Source organism: Hylobates moloch, unplaced genomic scaffold (genome assembly GCF_009828535.3).
Source record: "Hylobates moloch isolate HMO894 unplaced genomic scaffold, HMol_V3 SCAFFOLD_5, whole genome shotgun sequence".
Lineage (NCBI taxonomy): Eukaryota > Metazoa > Chordata > Mammalia > Primates > Hylobatidae > Hylobates > Hylobates moloch.
Window position 1 is genome coordinate 48,090,379 of NW_026652280.1, and position 20,176 is coordinate 48,110,554.

At 40.5% G+C, this 20,176-nt stretch overlaps 1 protein-coding gene and 1 long non-coding RNA gene across 2 annotated transcripts in view; one reads left to right on the forward strand and one right to left on the reverse strand.

Moving 5' to 3' along the window:
• The first annotated feature begins 4,767 nt into the window (after positions 1–4,767).
• On the forward strand, positions 4,768–19,880 carry LOC131383456 (uncharacterized). The gene is made up of 5 exons (XR_009213497.1): positions 4,768–5,051; positions 5,573–5,728; positions 6,998–7,071; positions 16,068–16,238; positions 19,705–19,880. It is a non-coding gene; the product is annotated as an uncharacterized LOC131383456 (long non-coding RNA).
• DSG2 (desmoglein 2) overlaps positions 13,134–20,176 on the reverse strand; it is a 50,180-nt gene continuing 43,137 nt past the window's right edge. Inside the window, exons 14-15 of the mRNA XM_032152586.2 lie at positions 19,165–19,497; positions 13,134–16,253 (exon numbers count right to left, since the gene is read on the reverse strand). Of these exons, the coding sequence (XP_032008477.1) occupies positions 15,231–16,253; positions 19,165–19,497 (1,356 nt within the window). The 3' untranslated portion in view covers positions 13,134–15,230. The remainder of the gene's footprint in view (positions 16,254–19,164; positions 19,498–20,176) is intronic.

Below are 20,176 nucleotides of genomic sequence, written 5' to 3' on the forward strand. Positions count from 1 at the left end.
TACATATCTTTGCATAACTCTTAAGACTCTCCTGAGGTAATATCCTAGAAGCTGGGCTGAAGAATTTGGTTCTCTTTCCATGGGTCGGGTCATGAGAATGTTCAGAGGATGCACCCAGTAGCAGATGCTCTTCATCCCTGGTTATCAGGGCTATGTCAGGAGGAGGGGGAAAGAGACATGAGGATTTTGTTTGCCTCTATGTTCCTTTTACTTCCTTAATAGTTTGTCTTGGTTTATCCTATTTCTTTTTTTAACCCCCTGGCTTTTACTTATGGCCAAATATTACTGGAGTATGTATGAGAGTAGAGGGAGACGCAGATGGGTTGGGGATGCAGGGAGCGGAAATATTGAGGTAATATTCCTTTTAATCATTATCTTTATTTCTATTTCATTCCAGCTTCTCAATGTGGATCAGGTGGGTAGGTTTTTCTAATTTTTAAAACTATAAATCCTAAACGAATTTCTCTAATTTTTAAGACTCTAAGTCCTGTACTAGCAACAACATGGATTTTTCTACCCTTCCTTAGAGTGCTCCAGATTATGTGGGAATTTTATTTCTCTTTGTTTGCAAGAGAAACTCCTAAAGAGTTCATTCCTTAGAAAAGCATGAATTTCCGCATGTCTCTTTAACCATCAATTTAGCTGCTCTCAAAGAAATCTGAAGAATGCTTTGCTTGTGTGTCTTTTTCCTTCTTTGTCCACTTTTAACTAAATGTCTCTTTCCAGTGTCTCCATTTCTAATTAACAAGAAGGAGTTAACTGGACTGATTATTCTTTGTCATCCCATTGTGGGCAGATCTTTGAACAGTCTATCTCTTGGGCTTCTAGACAACCTGTAGATGGCCACTTTTAGGTTCAGTACCTCTCTCATCCAGTCAGCTGTTGGTTGAGTGTGTGGTAGGGTGTGTATCATATGGAATGGAAAGATCCTCGGATGCTCTAGAATTCCGAGTGAGGTGAAGGGCATTCAGCAGACCTTGGGTGCTCTTACTCAGGGATTTCTTTTAAATTGGCAAGCTAGTCCAGGGGCAGGGGCAGCACTTTGGGAGGCCGAGGTGGGAGGATCACTTGAGCCCAGGAGTTCAAAACCAGCCTTGGCCACACAGCAAATCCCCATCTCTACAAAAAATTAAAAAAAAAATAGCTTGATGTGGTGCATGCCTGTGGTCCCATCTACTCCGAAGGCGGACGCAGAAGGATCACTTGAGTCTGGGAGATTGAGGCTGCAGTGAGCTATGATTGTGCCACTGCACTCCAGCCTGAGCAACAGAGTGAACAGAGCGAGACCTTGTCTCAAATAAATAAATAAATAAATAAATAAATAAATAATAAATAGGCAAACTAGGAGAGAAAAAGCACGGTAAGTATAGCCTGGCATTTTGGTAAAAAAAAAACAAAACGCTTCTAAAAAATGTCTACACATACATTTACCCTATGACCCAGCAATTTAGGTATTTGCCCCAGAGAAATGAAAACATGTGGCCACCAAGACTTGAACATGAATGTTTATAGTAGCTTCATTTTTGATAATACAAAACTGGAGACAGTCTGGGTGTCCATCAAAATGAGAATGGAAAAGCAATTTTGACATAACTATACAATAGAATGCTACTGCCTTCCATTGCAAAATAGTTTCTTTTCTACAAAAAGAAATGTATTACTGGAACACACAACCTAGATGAATCTTAAAAAATTATGCTGAGTGATAGAAGTCTATTCCAGAGTACACACTGTATGACTCCATTTATATAAAGTTCCAGGAGAGGCAAAACAAAAAAAAATTTAAATAAAAAAGTCATTGCCTCTCAGAGATAGAGATGAGGGCTGAGCAGGGAGAGGCATTCGTATTTTCTGGGGTCATGGTCATTTTCACATCTTGAAAGGGGTTTGGTTACACGGGTGTATGCATTCTCCAAAACTTAGCAAATGTACACTTAAAATTGGTGCATTTCATGCTACGTGATTTTGCCTCAGAAGAAAAAAATGTAAATAAATCTTGAACTGTAATTCAACTCTGATGTGTTCAGCGTACTGATGTATTTGAGTATACTTATGGCTATAATTTAATTTGAAATTCACCAAGAGAAATAAGATGGATTGATCAATGGATAGAGACATGGATAGATATGTAATAAGCCAAGAACAGTAAAACGTTAATGGTGAAATCTTGGTGGTAGAAATTCAAGTGTTCACTTTCAGTTTGCTATGTGTGTGAAAAGTTTCCCAACAGAATGTTGGGGAAAATGTCTATTGATGTATGATATACCATTCAATTAACAACAAATAGTCATGCACCTGTCATATATAAAGCATTATGATATGTACTAAAGATGCAAGAATGCAGAAAGACAAAGCTTTTGGCTCGGAGGTTTCACAGTTTCATAAAGGAGACCAAAGTACCAAATTGATAGGGGAACAAACATGTCAACAATTTTCTGGAATCGTCTAATTTCAAGTGCTTTACTTTTATTTATTTTACATTTAAAAGAAATGCATTTTATTATTATTTAAGTTTCTGTTTCTATTTTTATATATTTCAGGGGTACAAGTGCAGGATTTTTTAATTTTCATTTTTTTAAAGCATAGTCTCCCGTCATCTAGGCTGGAGTACAGTGGCACAGTCATGGCTCACTGCAGCCTTGAATTCCTGGGCTCCAGTGATCTTCCCATGTCAGCCGCCAAAGCAGCTGAGACCGCGGGTGTACACCACCATGGCCACCTAATTTCTTAAAATTTCTGTAAAGACGAGGTCTCACTATGTTGCCCAGGCTGGTCTAGAACTCCTGGGCTCAAGCAATCCTGCTGCCTTGGCCTCCCAAAGTGCTGGGATTACAGGCATTAACCACCGAGCCTGGCTGCAGATTTTTTACACGCACGGATTGCATAACAGTTACATCTAGGCTTTTTAGTGTACCCATCACCGGAATAGTGAACATTGTACCCGAGAGGTAATTTTTCAATCCTTACTTTCTCCTACCTTCCCACCTTTTGGAGTCCCCAGTGTCTATTATTCCACTCTGTATGCCCACGTGTACCCACTGTTTAGCTTCCACTTATAAGTGAGAACATACTTTTTTTTTTTTTTGAGACAGAGTTTCACTCTTGTTGCCCAGGCTGGAGTGCAATGGTGCGATCTCGGCTCACTGCAACCTCCGCCTCCCGAGTTCAAGCAATTCTCCTGCCTCAGCCTCCCGAGTAGCTGGGATTACAGGCATGCACCACCACACAGGCTAATTTTATAATTTCAGTAGAGACGAGGCTTCTCCATGTTGGTAAGTCTGGTCTCGAATGACTTTCTGTTTTTGAGTTATTTCACTTAGGTTAATGGCCTCCAGTTCCATCCATGTTGCTGCAGAAGACATGATTTCATTCTTTTTTATGGCTGAGTAGTATCCCGTGGTATATACGTACCACAGTTTTTAATCCAATTGATGGATTAAATTGGACACTTAGGTTGATTCCACATTCAAGTACTTTACTTTTAAACATAAGGAATTCTTTAAGTAAATGACTGCATGTTATTTTGATTGATTAATTTTGTAAGTGTTTTTATGTAAACAAACTCAAGTTAGGAAAAAAATCTTTCATCAAATGCTGTCTTCTAATTTTGTTTAGGGAAATGTTTTTGTTATAACCATACCTTGCCTGTCTGTTGCCTCTATGACCTATTGACATAATATTTAAAATTTACTTTACAGCAAGGAAAAGGGCACTGAAAATGCACGAAAAAGTCAATGAAAGTTAGAAGAAAAAAAGGTTAATATTTAAGGTTGACATTGGTTGGAGTTATCTTCAGCTTTCCCCACCCTCTTCCTGCAGAATCTCCTCCTTCCCGCTAAGGATTCTTTCTAAAACCTGGTTATAAGGTGTCTTGCTCACAATTGTCTGTGGCTGTCTACTGCATAAAGAGTCTAGTCCCACAGCCTTAGCTGCTGTTCCAAGTCCTCCATAGGGTGGCCTGTACCTGCCTCTTCACCCACACCTGCTGCGCTCACTGCCTCTAATCCCTTACCCGCTAGCCACCCTCACCTGTGTGAGGTAAGCTTCTGATCTAGGTCGCCCTTCCTCCTGTTTACTTACTCTCTGGATTAGTTCATTTTTGCATTACTATAAAGAAATACTTGAGGCTGGTTATTTATTTATTTATTTATTTATTTATTTATTTATTTATTTATTTATTATTTATTTATTTATTTATTTATTTATTTATTTATTTATTTATTTATTTATTTATTTATTGAGACGGAGTCTCACTCTGTCGCCCAGGCTGGAGTGCAGTGGCGCCATCTCGGCTCACTGCAACTGCTGCCTCCCAGGTTCAACCGATTCTCCTGCCTCAGCCTCCAGAGTAGCTGGGACTACAGACGCCCGCCACCAAGCCCGGCTAGTTTTTGTATTTTCAGTAGAGACAGGGTTTCGCCATGTTGGTCAGACTGGTCTTGAACTCCTGACCTCAGGTGATCTGACTGCCTCAGCCTCCCAAAGTGCTGGCATTACAGGTGTGAGCCACTACACCTGGCCTGAGGCTGGTAGTTTATAAAGAAAAGAGGTTTAATTGGCTCAAGGTTCTGCAGGTGAACCAGAGGTGTGGTGCTGGCATCTGCTTCTGGTGAGGGCCTCGGGAAGCTTCCAATTATTGGCGGAAGGCAAAGCAGGTGTATCACATGGTGAGACCAGGATCAAGAGAGAGGGGAGAGAGGGGCTACACTTTTAAAAAACAACCAGATCTCGCGTGAACTACCTGAGCGAGAACTGGCTCATCACCAAGGGGATGACACGAATCCGTTCATGAGGGATCGGTTCCCATCACCCAATACCTCCCACCAGACTCCACTTCCATCATTGGAGGTCACATTTCAACTGAGATTTGGAGGGGACCGTATCCTAACTATATTAACTTCCAATTTTCATCGAAAGCCCACCTGTCCAACAAGAGCTCCTAGACATTCCCTTTCCCCTTCAACTTGGAGGAATTGGGAATGACAAAGAGAAATTAATCAAAAGAAGAATTAATCTCTCCAATCAGCCTTGGCGTTTTCTTTCTATCTTTGGTATGTTGTTTTTTACAGAGTGTCTTGGTTTTCAGAATAAGCTGTTTGTAACTACTTCCTCCACTATATTGTGAGCCTCTGGAGGGCAAGGGCTGGGTCTCACTCATCTTTGAATAAGTTTAAAGCCACTAAACAGGGCTCTGCACGTAGTGAGAATTCAACATATGCTTAGTTGAATCGAATTTTTCAGAAAAAGTCAACATCTGTTCTTAAGATTGCCCACACCAGGCTGAGTGTGTTATTTGTAAATCCATTGGCCAGCGTCATTTCCTCCAAAGTGCAGCATTTTTGATAGAACCAAAGGCTCATGACTGACCTTCAGAAAGACGTTTTGTATTTCACCATCAAAGAGTGGTACAGGTTTTATTAGACTTCTGTAATCCAGGCCTCGTTTCTCAGGCAACTCTGAAGCATATCACACTTTATCTGAGAGGATCACAGTTAGTGAAGGAAGGTACTGGCCTTTGCAAGTTTGTGTTGCTCACGAACTTATTAAATTGCTTAATTTTTTTTCTTCCTAGCTTAGATTGACTTCGCCTCTTTTGCTGCATGCATAGTGCCATCTTGTGGCCACGAAGCAATAACAGTCATAGTTATGCCACAGCGCTTCTGCAGTTCCATCTTATTTCTATAGTCCAGAGGATCTCTAAGCGTAGAAACACATGGATTATTACTAGGTGAGCGTACATATAGTTTACTGCTAAGCCAATTCAACCTGGTACATCTAGCTGGGGTATATCTAGAAGCATTTAAGATGCTTGTATTTTGTGCGTTTTCCAACTTCTTTCATTGAAGTACCCCAATCCAGTGTTTTTCTTTGAAAAAGAACCCATGTATACTAGGGAAACAATATATGTTGTCCTTGGAGAGGCTGGAATGAGAAACTCAAGATTACTTTAGAAGGGTCCAACTCAAGAGGGTTGCAAAACCAAACTTCCCGCTAGAAGAAGCTGAAAGCAGTAGACGAGGGGCAGGGGAACATATAGGGTACGTTTTAATGTATAGCCTCGGGCAAAAAGAAAGAAGAATAAAACAGATCTTTAATAAGTGAGTAAAATCTCCAACAATCCAAGTAACCAGCATATAGGAACTGAAAGAGATTTTGAACCATTGCAAATAGATCGTGTCCTGCACTGAAACCCGACACGAAACCTGACACTGAAACTTGTCAGTTTTCCTCAGAATCCCTCAAACCCATTGAGAATCCATCAATTCAGACTTAACAATGAGAACTAACTTGGGCTTGGGATGCAGCACATTAAATGTTGCCAGTTAAGTGAATCATGCACAGGTTTAGAAAACCAGTCTGAAAATTTTGTTTGGATTTTTGCGACTGTTCTGCTTGAATGTACAAAAAACCCTTACCCTCTGAGACAGGTAAATTCCTCCCACCACAGTTCACCATTCTTCCTATGACTGGCCCTCTGTTCATTCAGTCACCAACTATTTCTTTTGTTGGTTGATACTGGAGTAAGTGTGAGGTGACAAACATCAAAAAGGCCCATTCCTGCCTTCATTTATCTCAATACCCACTGACAGTATGCAGGGGAACAATGGGGGATGCAAATCAATTCTTCAACAGCTTTATGACCCTAACTTCAGAGATCCTATCTATAGGAACAATGGGAATGCAAATGGTCAGTACCTGGTGCTACCTGACTTTTAGCAACAATGAAGTGGGTCAAAGTGCAGCCTGATTAATGTTTAATTACAAATATATTTCTGTTCAGAACTTAGCATGCAATCGTTGTCAACACTGGGAGACAGTTTCAAGTCTGGTAATAATTGAGGAGGAAGCAACCACTACTAATGGGCCTAAAGGAACGAGAAGAGAGCATGGGTCCAGGAACTCAGAGAGGGAGTTGCTCTATAGAGAGATGTGTGACAGAGGGAGGTAGAGGGAGAGATGCCCTGATCTCATTTTTCTCTTTCTCACCAATCTCTAGCCAAGGCCATCACTTGCCAAGCCCATCTAAAAGCCAGAGGCAGCAAGCAGTGCCCGTTGAAACATCCATAAAAGGTAAGCTCCTGGGTCTTAGAGCAGGGTGAAGAAGGGCAGAGAGTGAGTATGAAGAGGCAAATGGAAAATACCTGGCCCAGGGCATACCTGGATTTTTAAGACACACATTCCTCATCACATGGTTTTTCGATCTGGATAGGTGGGTTTTTGTAATCTGTGGAGAAATGTGAGTCCATTCCCATCCACTGATGGACTTGATACTGTATGTTTCATATCATGCCAATAGCACAACACATTATAGCAAGTGGGGCAGGGGTATGATGGAAGGTGTGAGGGACAGAGACAATGCTGAAAGCTTCTTGATTAGCATGAGGGTAGAAAGAAAATCAGAGATTGAATGGCAATAGCAAGATCCACAAAGTGAAAGCTCAAGGTTCACATATATAATTTGTGAAATAGTAGAATATTTGAAGGTTGACTGTGATAAATTAAAGATGCATATTGTAATTTCCAGAACCATTGTAATCACCCAATGGGTTCTTCCTGCCACTGCAGACAAAACCAATTGACTGAGACCATGACATTACAATAAAGAAAGAGTTTAATTGAAATGGGCTGGCCATATCACGGGGGAGGTTGTTATCAAATCAATCTCCCTGAACATTTGGAGGTGAGGGTTTTCAAGGATAGTTTGGCCAGCAGGGGGATAGGGGAATGGGTGCTGCTGATTGGTTGGGGATGCAATCATAGGGGTGTGGAAAACGGTCCTAGTGCACCAAGTCTTCCACAGGATGGGGGCCACAGGAGCAGTTGAGCCAAGAGTCGTGGGTATCCAGTCGTCAAAAATGCAAAAGCAGCAAAGGACAGCCCAAAAGGCCAGTCTTATTTTCTATTATAATAATGTTATCTGCCGGAGTAATTGGGGAAGTTGCAAATTTTGTCACTTCCCGAATAATGGATGGTAATTGTTTACTCCTACACCTTAGCAGACTAGAAGCCCCTTTCATCCTCCTAACCTGGTGGTTAGTTTTCATTAGTTTTACAAAGGTGGTTTAGTTTTAGGGAAAGGTTCTTATCATTTAAACTATAACCTAAATTTCTCCCAAAGTTAGCTTAGCCCAAGCCCAGGAAAGACCAAAGGCAGTTTGGAGGTTAAAGGCAAGACAGGGGTTGGTTAGATCAGATCTCTTTCATGTTGTAATTTTCTCATTGTTATAATTTTTGCAAAGGTGGTTTCACTCTGAAGGTCCCCCCAAATCTTTACGCAATGATAGAAATGTTCTAGATTTGTGCTGTCCAATTGGTAGCCGCTTGCCATGTAGAGCATAGCCCTAGAGTGTAAGTACAAATCTAAATGGGAAAAAACTGAATTTTCCCTGGTGCAAAAAAGGAAAACTTTCCCTTGCCATCTCTCATCTCTCTTTTCTTAGAGTATTTAGTTTAAAAAACTTGCAGTTGTTAGTTCTTTCTCTATCTCCTTTGCCAGCTTTATAACCAGGGATGTCCTTCTGAAGGACCTGGGGCTATCTCTTTGAAATGTTAACATCAAGGAAGCTAGCCTCCCTATCTTCCCATCTCCATGGGTGCTCGCTCCAAATTATAACTAGCTACCTGTCAGAGAGGTCTAAGAAGTTTTATTATTTCTTTGAGTAAAGGCAATTAGCAAACACAATAGCCACCTCAATTACTAGGTGAGTTTAAGATGAGCTATGTATGACAAATGGTGCTGTCAAATCCTCTGACTTGAGGACAAGCTATAGTTTATCTTGTGAACAGGTATGTTATAAATGGCTATATAAAAAGCAAGAACTTTTTGTCTTTGCAATTTCTTTTTTCTTTTTTTTTTGAGATGGAGTTTCACTCTTATTGCCAGGCTGGAGTGCAATGGTGCAATCTCAGCTCACCGCAAACTCCACCTCCTGGTTCAAGCGATTCTCCTGCCTCAGCCTCCTGAGTAGTTGGGATTACAGGCACCTGCCACCTGCCCAGCTAAGTTTTTTATTTTTAGTAGAGATGGGGTTTCTCTGGTCAGGCTTGTCTCGAACTCCTGACCTCAAGTGATCCACCTGCCTTGGCCTCCCAAAGTGTTGAGATTAAAAACATGAGCCACCGCACCCAGCCTGCAGTTTCTTTTTTCTTTTTTTTTAGACAGAGTCTTGCACTGTTGCCCAGGCTGGAGTGAGGTGGCGTGATCTCGGCTCACTGCAAGCTCTGCCTCCCAGGTTCAAGCAATTCTCCCGAGTAGCTGGAACTATAGGCGCCCGCCACCAGGCCTGGCTAATTTTTTTTGTACTTTTAGTAGAGATGGGGTTTCACCATGTTAGCCAGGATGGTCTTGATCTCCTGACCTCGTGATCTGACCACCTCGGCTTCCCAAAGTGCTGGGATTACAGGCGTGAGCCACCGCGCCCGGCCTGCAGTTTCTTTAGGAGCTACCTGTGATGTGCCTCACCTTCAGGGCTTAATGCTTATTCAATGATAACACTGTTTTCTTTCTCCTTTACTTTGTGGAAAGGTTTTTTAGGTTGACAGGAAATTTTGTTGTTAGTTATATCTCCTCAATAAGAGCAACCAATTAAAAAGTAAACACAAGGGGGTGTAGGTGAAAGGTCAATAGAGGCGCTACAGTGGAATCCTAAAGCGTGCAGTACACAAAAGAAGTCAGGAAACAAGAGTGGAGAAAACCAAAAAAACAACAGAAAACGCAGGTGGACAAAGAGAAAACAAATACAAAGATGGAAGCTTAAACTTATCCATATAAATAATTGTTGTAAAACCTTCTGATAAAAGTCAGAAATTGTCAAAACGGGAAAAGCCAAGACCTACCTGTATATTGTTTACAATAAATGTACTATAAAGGCACAGACAGGTGTCAAGCAAAAGAATCAAAAAGATATACCACCGAAGCACTAACCGTAAAAAGGCTGGTGTGGCTGTATTAATGTTAGGCAAAGTAGATTTCAAGACAAAGAATGTGTTAGAAGAAAAACTTCAGGCAAATTAAATTTTACAAAGTTGGCTGGGTGTGGTGGCTCACGCCTGTAATCCCAGCAGTTTGGGTGAGGCAGGTGGATCACTTGAGGCTAGGAGTTCGAGACCAGCCTGGGCAACATGGGGAAACCCCATTTCTACTTAAAAAAAAAAAAAAAAATACAAGAATTAGCCTGGTGTGGTGGCGTACGCCTGTAATCCCAGCTACTCAGGAGGCTGAGAGGAGAATCACTTAACCCCAGGAGGTGGAGGTTGCAATGAGCCGAGATCCCGCCACTGCACTTCAGCCTGGGTGATAGAGTGAGACTCCATCTCCAAAATAATAAATAAATATATAAACAAATTTTACAAACTTTAATTGAGCAAAGAATAATTTGCAAATTGGGCAGCACCTAAACCAGAGTAGATTCAGAGCCACGCTGGCGCTGCCACATGGTCAGAGAGGATTTATGGATAGAAAAAGGAAGTGAGGTACAGAAATAGCAGGACTGGTTACAGCTCAGGGTTTGCCTTATTTGGATGCAGTTTGAACAGCTGGCTGCCTGTGAGTGGTTGAAGTATTGCAGCCGTGATTGCCTCAGACAAGAGTAGGTTATAGTCTGTTTACACATCCAGTTAGGTTATAGTTCACTAAGTATGGAGAAACCTTCAGGCCAAACTTAAAATATGTAACAAGGGCCGGGTGTGGTAATTCACGCCTGTAATCCCAGCACTTTGGGAGGCCGAGGCAGGCAGATCACCTGAGGTCGGAAGTTTGAGACCAGCCGGACCAATATGGAGAAACCCCCTCTCTATTAAAAATACAAAATTAGCTGGGCGTGGTGGTGCATGCCTGTAACCCCAGCTACTTGGGAGGGTGAGGCAGGAGAATCATTTGAACCTGGGAGGCAGAGGTTGTGGTGAGCCGAGATTGCGCCATTTCACTCCATTGAAACTCCGTCTCAAAAAAAAAAAAAAAAAAAAAAGAGAATGTAAGGAGGCAGCTTTAGGCTAAAGGTAATTAGCAGTTATAAACAGAGATGAAGAGAGGCATTTCATAATGATAAAAAGATCAGTTCTTCAGGAACACAGTAATCCTAAATGTGTTTGTACCTAGTAACACAGGCAAAAAGTTTCAAAACACAGGAAACAAAAATAGAATTAAAGGGGGAAATAAGCAAAGCCACACTTGGGAGACTTCAACTTCTTCATAATTAATGGAAAGAGTAGACAAAGTAATTGGGAGTGATATAGAGGATTAAAATAAAACAAAAGGACACTAATAAATTTTGGTCCATTAAGAAAGTCAGATTTAATGATCTGAAATGTCTCATTTTTAGGTGATGTTTGGTTAGCAACGTCCTACTGTAGACATTTTGATGTGGTGGTGATTGGAATATGGTCTGCAGAGATCAGCCAGAATTAGCTCCATGTGCCACTTGGAGTGGGAACTGAAGTCACACAGGAATAAAACCGTCTTCATGCTTTAGGATGTCCTGATGTGCCAGTGTCGTGAAATCTTCATTCATGAGACATTCCAGTTTACCGGCAGTGTAGACTAGAATATGCTACAGCCCCCAAAATACGTTTTTAGTATAAGGATTATTTTGAGCTGATTATTTTGAGAAATAGCAGATGCAGGAGAAACTCTGAAGACAGAACATAAGTTTACCTTTTGTAAAGGGATTTACATTTATAAGGGAAATGTCCATTTGTAAGACTGTCTCCCTCTGTACCGGAAACACAGGATGACTATAAGTGACAAAGACATTAATTTAAATCTGCATGACAAATCTTACTCAAGCTTACCAGACTTTTCCTGGTCACTTTCCCATAACTTGTTTCCCCTGCCCAGAAGCCCCTAATCCCCTTTCCTTTGTTTCAGCCCAAGTTGATATATATATATATATATATTTTTTTTTTTTTTTTTTTTTTTTTTGAGAAGGAGTCTTGCTCTTTCACCCAGGCCAGAGTGCAGTGGCGCGATCTCCACGCCATTCTCCTGCCTCAGCCTCCCGAGTAGCTGGGACTACAGGTGCCCGCCACCGTGCCCGGCTAGTTTTTTGTATTTTTTTAGTAGAGACGGGGGTTTCACCGTGTTAGCCAGGATGGTCTCGATCTCCTGACCTTGTGATCCACCCGCCTCGGCCTCCCAAAGTGCTGGGATTACAGGCGTGAGCCACCGCACCCGGCCCCCAAGTTGGTATATTATTAAACTAAATTGGGCCTGAGGCTGCCTCCATACCTTGAGTCCCCACATGACGAACTGCAGCCTAACTTGGTACATAAATGAACTGAAAGCCTAATTTAGGAGTATATTTTTGTAATACATAGCTGAGTGTCAATCAATCACAGCAGCTGAGTTTCAGCCAGTCACTGGCTGCCAACTGATCAGCCCACCTCCAAATAAGGCAAAGGCTCAGCTGTAACCAATCAAGCAACTTCCCTGCCTCACTTCCATTTTCTGTCTATGAATACGGCCTGCTCATTATTGTACAATAGAGTTCTCTGAACCTTTTCTAGTTCCAGGGCAGCCCAATTTTGTGAACCATTCTTTGCTTAAATAAACGGTTAGATTTAATTTGTTTAAAGCTCTTAACATTTTACACCCAAGTTCTAACCACCCCTTTGAGCTGCTCATTCCAGTTACTCCAAAGCATGCATGAGATACACGTTAACAGACTAATGTTTGTCTTTTCTTGTTAATCTGTGTTTTGTTACAGAGCCCCAGCTGGGGACCTAGAAGAAAAAAATTTGTTTTTCTTCTCTTACAGCAGCAACTCTTATCTTTTCCCTTCTAAACTATAACAAGCAATTAAAACAGCCTCTCAAACATTGGTAGAATGATTTCATCTCTTTGGGTTAGATATAGTAGCCTTCTGCCAAACCCAACAGATTTCTCCAGCGTTACTCTGGGCAGAGAGCAACCTTCACTTCCTTAGGAACAAGGTTGCCAGAGTTGGACAATGAAAATGCTGAGTACCCAGATAAATTTGAGTTTTAGATAACCGATAACTTTTTTTATTGCAAGCAGATCTAATTAAGTAACAAAGTCCAAGAAACACCTGCCTTTAAGGCACTCTCCCTAACAAACTGAGTTATATTCCTCGTAAAATATAATAGAGAAATAAAAATCTATGGGGAAAGGGTCACTCTAAAGATAGTCTTTTTATTTAAATATTTTATGATGATACATATACAAATATAATCTTCCAAAAAACAAATGTAAAACTAATACAAATCACTTTTTCAGGAACAAAGAAAATCATTTAGAAAATGTGATTATGCTACAAGAGGCAGGTTAGGTTTCCAAGGCTGCTCAAGGTGGAAGCTTAAGACCAACCTTTGTTTGAGTACATAGGTGATATTGACATTTTCACATACTAGTGATATTCCTGTTGCATGCTTGGCAAAATAAAACTGTTAGTAAGTCTACAATAATAAAAGAAACAACAATTACTAAGTAAACAATTCTAGATGATGGAAGATAACCTCCATTTAAGCTAGATTTAGATGTCTAAAAATATGTGTCCTGATCTGTACACAGTTAGTGGGAGCACACTATATAAATCCTTTGCATAACACCATTCAACAATATTTTTTAAAGTCTACACTATTTTAAAGTTTCACTTCCCTAGCAAAATACCTTCAGTCAAGAAATTAGTCTTTGAAAATTATTGTGTTGTGGGAAATATTTATACAAATTATTACTGATCATGCACATATATTTTGAAACATTGTTTCTAGGAGCAATAAAATACAACCTATTTAGGAGATAAACAACCCAAATGATTTGTAAAAAAATTAACTTGTAGAAAAGGATGTTGTGCAAAATCGAGTCAATTATTTGAGGTTTTTATAATATAATATTGAGTACTTATGTACTAAGTCACACCCAGCCAGTCAATAACTGAGAAATCAAAAGAAAACAATAATTTCAAAGAATTACAGAAATACAGGGCCTTCTGAGATGTTTGGCAACTGTAAACAAAAACGAATAGTTTGTATACAATTCAGTGTAATTCTACGAATATTTATTTGGCACCCATGTTAGGCACTAAGGATACACAGCAGTGAAATAGGCCTAGTTGTTCTCACAACTAGAGAACATAGTTGGTTAATGTAGCTGCACTAAATTGTAGCTGTTTAGAAGATAATATACCCTGAGGCTTTTTAAAGTATACTATTACTATAAGAAGTAAAATTATTTTATACTTATAAATTTTGTTTTGGATTATTCAACTGAATTTGGAGTGTTCAAAATTTTCATGGCGGTTGAGATGAGGAAGAGGTATAATGCTATTTTTTTTTTTTTTGAGACGAAATCTCACTCTGTTGCCCAGACTGGAGTGCAATGGTGCGATCTCGGCTCACTGCAACCTCCACCTCCCGGGTTCAAGTGATTCTCCTGCCTCAGCCTCCCAAGTAGCTGGGATTACAGGCGCCCACCATCACGCCCAGCTAATTTTTGTATTTTTAGTAGAGACGGGGTTTCACCAGGTTGGCCTGGCTGATCTCAAACTCCTGACCTCAGGTGATCCACCCGCCTCGGCCTCCCAAAGTGCTGGGATTACAGGCGTGAGCCACCATCCCTGGCCAGTATAATGCTATTTTTAAGACTATACAGTATGTACGTGCACACACACAAAGTCATGTGCACAGAAACATACAATGTGTATTCTTATCATCAATGGTCCAATTTAATGAATCACACAGATTAAAAGGGTTCAAGTCTTAAGGAAGTTATGAGCACCATAACTGGTGCTCAGATTGTGCATGTATCTTTAGATCAATGAGTTGTTGAACATCTGCTAGATGCAGTAAAGTACACAATACAGAACATCAATGTTTAATGGTAATATGGTAGGCAAAGAGACCCAATCAGTTTCCTAGGTTGCTTTACTGGACGGCTGATGAACTAGATACTCTGTTCACTTTGTAAATTTTCAGAAGCCAGATTGACTCTCTATGTATCTTGTTTCATCAGGATTGTTTGCATAGCTTGCTAAAAGGCACCTAAATAGCAGCATCATCTCTATGTCTTCAGTAAATCGTGGAACATTTCTAAAATACACTCCTGGAAGCACAGACAGTGTGGTCCTTTGCATATCAGTGACTGAGAAAAATTTTAAGATCAATGTGTATGTGTCTCTGTGTATCTGTAAGGCTCATGAAGAATCAGGTACATTGGCAACATGAAATTAGTCACCGCTAACTAAACTCTGGGTCAGTTTGTGGCTGACTGCTATTTAGGAGTAAGAATGCTGTACAGTGCTATGCTTGGTGACTCTGGTGGAAGATGTGGTTATGGTAGAATTAGAATGACCAGATTCCTCTAAACCAAAATCTGGCAGAGGGCCAGGGACTCCAGCTCCAGACACCATGGTGTTCCTAGCCTTCATAGAATTTTCAGTGGGAATCTGGTAACTGGATTGCAGAGTGGAAGCAGGTGCTAGAACTCTTTCTGTCACTGTCACATTCTGTCCTACTGCTATATTAGGCATGGCCAGAGTAGGCTGCACACCTGAGCTGGGGGCAAGGAAGCTCTCTCTTTCCCTCACCATGACGTAAGGTGCATCTTGAAGATGCTGAGTGCCTTCCAGAGGATTCGATCCACCCCCATGAGGCTGTATTACTCTTTCAGTGACCACAACTGTACCCTCATTAGCATAAGGCTGATCTACCAAGGTAGAAGCTGGAGCATACACCCTCTCTGTCACAATAAGGCTCTGTGGCTGTCTAGGACCCAGGATCACAGTGGTTGGTGGCACAGTGGACCCTGTGACATAGGAAGTTTCTGTTGCTATCACATTTCTAGAAGCCATTGGGTCAGGAAGAGGTGTAGCTACCTTTTGCGCCTGCCTAGAAGACACAGATCTTTCAGTGACTATTTCCTGAGTTACTTTCTCTGCATTTGCTTCTTGCAAAGATTTTGGAACTGGGAAGCTACTGCCAGAGGAGTAGGTATTCTCTGTATTAACCATGGTTTGCTCATAGAGTGAATGTGAAGCTGTGTTCATACTTGTTTCTGTGGCAGGTTTTTGTCTCTGCTCAATTTCCATATTTATATCTATTTTTTGACCCAGGCAAACTTCAGCTAGCGTCTTGAATTTAAGTCCCAAATCATCCAAGAAGCGGTCATCTAGCTCTCCTTCAATAAAACTGCAACAACCAATAGAAGCATTCAGCGATTCAGTTTCTTCCTGAGAATAAACCAGAAGGCAATCTTTGGCTGTGTGATTTTCATCTTCCTCAGTGTAAGAGGCCGCTTTCTAAAATGAAAACAAAACAAAACAAACACAAAACAGACAAATAATTAGCAATACAAATTCGTTTTAAAACAAGACTCTATATTCCTGTTCAAAATGCAGTAATGTGAATTTAATTACAAGGAACCATCAGGGAAACACAAATTGAGAGAGATCCAATGACACAACTGGCCTGTATTCTTAAAAAAAAATTAATATCAGGGAAAAAACAGAAAGGCAGAGGGGACTGTTTCAGATTAAAGGAGACTAAAGTGTCAGGACAACTAAACGGAATGCAGGATCCTGAGAAAAACAAAATTGCTATAAAAGATATTGTGATAGTTGGCTAAATTGAAATACGGACTGTGTCAATATTAAAGTTCTACATTTGTTAACTGTACTATAGTAAGAGAATGTGTGTGAATGTGTCAGTGAGAGAGAGACAGAGAAAATGGAAAAGCAAATAGCAAATGTGGCAAAATGTTTATTGGGTTCAAAATTTCTACTATTCTTGCAAATTTTCTGATAACTTTGAAATTACTTCCAAATCAAAGGTTAGTACATACATACGTAACCAAGAATGACTGGAGCAGGATTAGAGTGGAGAGAGGGAAAACTTATCAAAGGAAAACAAACATGACGCTAGAATTGAGCTTAGCAGTGAGACAGGAAAGGCCAAGAAATGGTTTTGCTTGACACCAACCACATCCCTGTTAAGCTAATACCTGAAGGTGGGTGAAGGATGGTATGAAAGATGGGAGGGTAAAAAGGAGCAGAAAGTGGGAAAGCGCGCTAATAATTTGCAAATTTAGAAAAGAGGGGACAGAAGCAACTTGCTTTCCTCAATGGAAGCCCCTCCCCTTACTCCTCTCTAGCGCCCTTCAGATGCCTTATATTCCAACTCTGTCCATTCTCATGGGAGCACAGGGCCTTGTTCTCAAGAAAACCACCCAGTCCTACTTTTTTTTTTTTTTTTAACTATTCTTACTATGTAAGATCTGAAGTAAAGTTCTTTATTTTACTTCTGATATCCATAGTTCGTGTTTAATCTCTTAATATCCTAATTAGTCTGGTAAAATGTTTATCAATTTTATTGACCTCAATAATAAGCTTGTGGCTTCAATTTTTTTTTCTTATTACTTTTTGCTAAATATTTCATTGATTTTGGCTCTAAAATTCATCATTATCTTATTTCTGCTTGTTTTGGGTTTAATTTGCTCTTATAACTTCTGAAGGTGGAAGCTTAGGTCACTGATTTGAGAACCATCTTCTAATATAACCATTTTTGCTACAATTTCCCTTCAAGCATCACTTTAGTAGTACCCCACAAATTTTCATAAAGTATAATTTAATTTGCAGTCATGTGTATTTATAAATATTTGAGTATATTTTATATATCTCTTTGTTACTGATCTCTGGTTTTAATTTTTTTGTCATCAAAGTACATTGTATGACTGCAGTTCTTTAAAAGTTCTTTACATTTATTTAACGTCCTTTAAAAGTTCTTTACATTTATTTAACGTCCCAGAATATATTCTATATGAAAAAGCATGTGTATTCTGCTTCTGTTGCATAGAGTGTTCTGTCAATATCAACTAGATCTATTTGGTTGACAGTATTAAGTTTTCTATATGCTTACTGATTCTGTCACTTGTTCTTTCATTTACTGATAGATCAGATTGAACTCTCCAACTATCATTATGAATTTGTCTGTTTCTCTTTCAGTTGTTTTTGCTTCAAGTTTTAAAATTTCTGTTATTAGGTTCTGACATATTTAGGAGTTTCAGGCCTCCTGATGAACTGACTCATTTTTCATTATGAACTAGTCCTCATTATTCCTGGTAATATTCCTTGTTCTGAAGTATACTTTATCTCTATGTTATATATATATATATATATATTTTTTTTTTTTTAGACAGAGTTTCACTCTGTTGCCCACGCTGGAGTGCAGTGGTATGATCACAGCTCACTGCATCCTTGGCTTTCCAGGCTCAAGTGATCCTCCTACCTCAGCCTTCTGAGTAGCTGGGACTACAGGTGTGTGCCAGCATGCCCGGCTAATTTTTTGTATTTTTGGAGAGATAGGGTTTTACCATATTGCCCAAGCTGGTCTTGAACTTCTGGGCTCAAGCGATCTGCCTGCCTTGACCTCCCAGAGTGCTGGGATCACAGGCATGAGCCACTGTGCCTGACCTCTACATTATACTTTTATTTTCAGTTCTGCTTCTAATTCCTTAATTCTAGCATGAGCTTCCTTATTGCATCTGATCATTTTCCTGGAACTTTTCTCATCATTTTTTGGTGGACCCTCATAATAGCAAAGCCAAGTACTCTCATACAGAAGGTAAAATTTAAATGGACTTAATAGATTGTGTTTTTTAGGTTATCTATTCTCTGCCTTTCCTACGGAGCTCATCCCTACCAAGCCTGCTCCTGCAGAGGGATGGAACTTTCCAACCCACTGACATCTGTCTTGGTCATATGACTTGCTTTGGTCAACGAAATGTGAATGTAAAAAGGTGGAGGCTTTGAGAGCCATTGCCTGGTTCTGCCTTGTTCTTTTCTTTGGGTCACAAGGACGGCAGCTTCCCAGGTACAATCTGCTCTCTCAGTGTGCATCTTGATATGAAGACATCATGAAGGAGAGCAGAGCTGAGCTGACTGGCAAAAACATAACTGTGAGAAATATGCCTGCGTGAGAACTAAGATCATGGGGTCACTTGTTACTGCAGCGTAATTTAGCTAACACCGACTGATTCTGTGGGTCCCATTTCTCTTTCCTTATTGCCTATAAGTATTCCCTGAAAAAAAAAAAAAAAAAAAAAAAACCTAAAGTCTCATTTGGATCCAAGGCAATGATTACCCTAATAATATCACATTCACATACAAATGTTCCCCCCACCCCCCACCACCAATACATAAAACCCATCCTTACATCAGTGAAATAATTTCTTAAGAATTCTTCGTTCACTGCAACAGCAGCTGCCTGAGCTCCGGCCATGTCTCTGGAAGCCCCTGTGGCTCTTGTGGTCTTCATGGTTTCAGTGGTCATGATAGCGCCTGTGGCCCCTGTAACTTGGGTAGCTCTACCAGAAAGCAGGCTTCTGTGTTCTTCCCACCTTGCATCCATCTCAGACATCTCATGTTGCCCTTTGGCAATGGAAGCAGAGCTACTTCCTTTCATTGTGGCTTCCTTGGCCATACCTCCTACTCCATGTCTTCCTATTAGACTGTCCCCTTGATCCACTGGCAGAAATGATGGCACCACCTGTGAGAGCAAACACAGCTGAGAACTGAGTCAGGAGGATGGAGGGAATCCTTCATCCTTGGTAGAAGGATCTGAGCCAAGGAAGGATCTGAGCCATAGGAAGGTATAAGCTATTTCCACTGAGGCCAATTAGAAAAAGTATTTTGAGTTGAATAACTTATAAAAGTCTTATGAAGGTTTCCTTTCTTCTATCTTCTTGTTTTACAGCTGGATAGAACCCAAAGAGAAAACAAAGCCCAAATGGTCACAGCTCCTTTACTCCATGGGACCAATGGCACTTCAACCTCCCTCTGCAGTTTGATACCTTCTTCTATAGTTAGAGAATTCTTAATTTTGTTTTCACCTGGATCCATGGCCACCCAAAATAAAGACTATATTTCTAAGCCTCTGATGCCACTAGGTATAGCCACCTGACTAAACTGTGGTCAACGTGAATGAAGCAGAAATGGTGTACGCAAGTTCTGGGAAGTGTGCTTAAAGAGGGTTCTTCGCTTTTCTCCCATCTGCCGGTTAGAATGTGGGGATGACAGCTAGGTAGCTAGAACTGGGACATGAGGACAGTGTGGGAATGGAACTCAACCATGGAAGAAAAACAAGGAAGAGGAAACTGGGGACCATGCTGTGGATGAATCATCATGTTGATCTTGGAATGCCCATTTTAGGGTTAAGCCACTGTTAT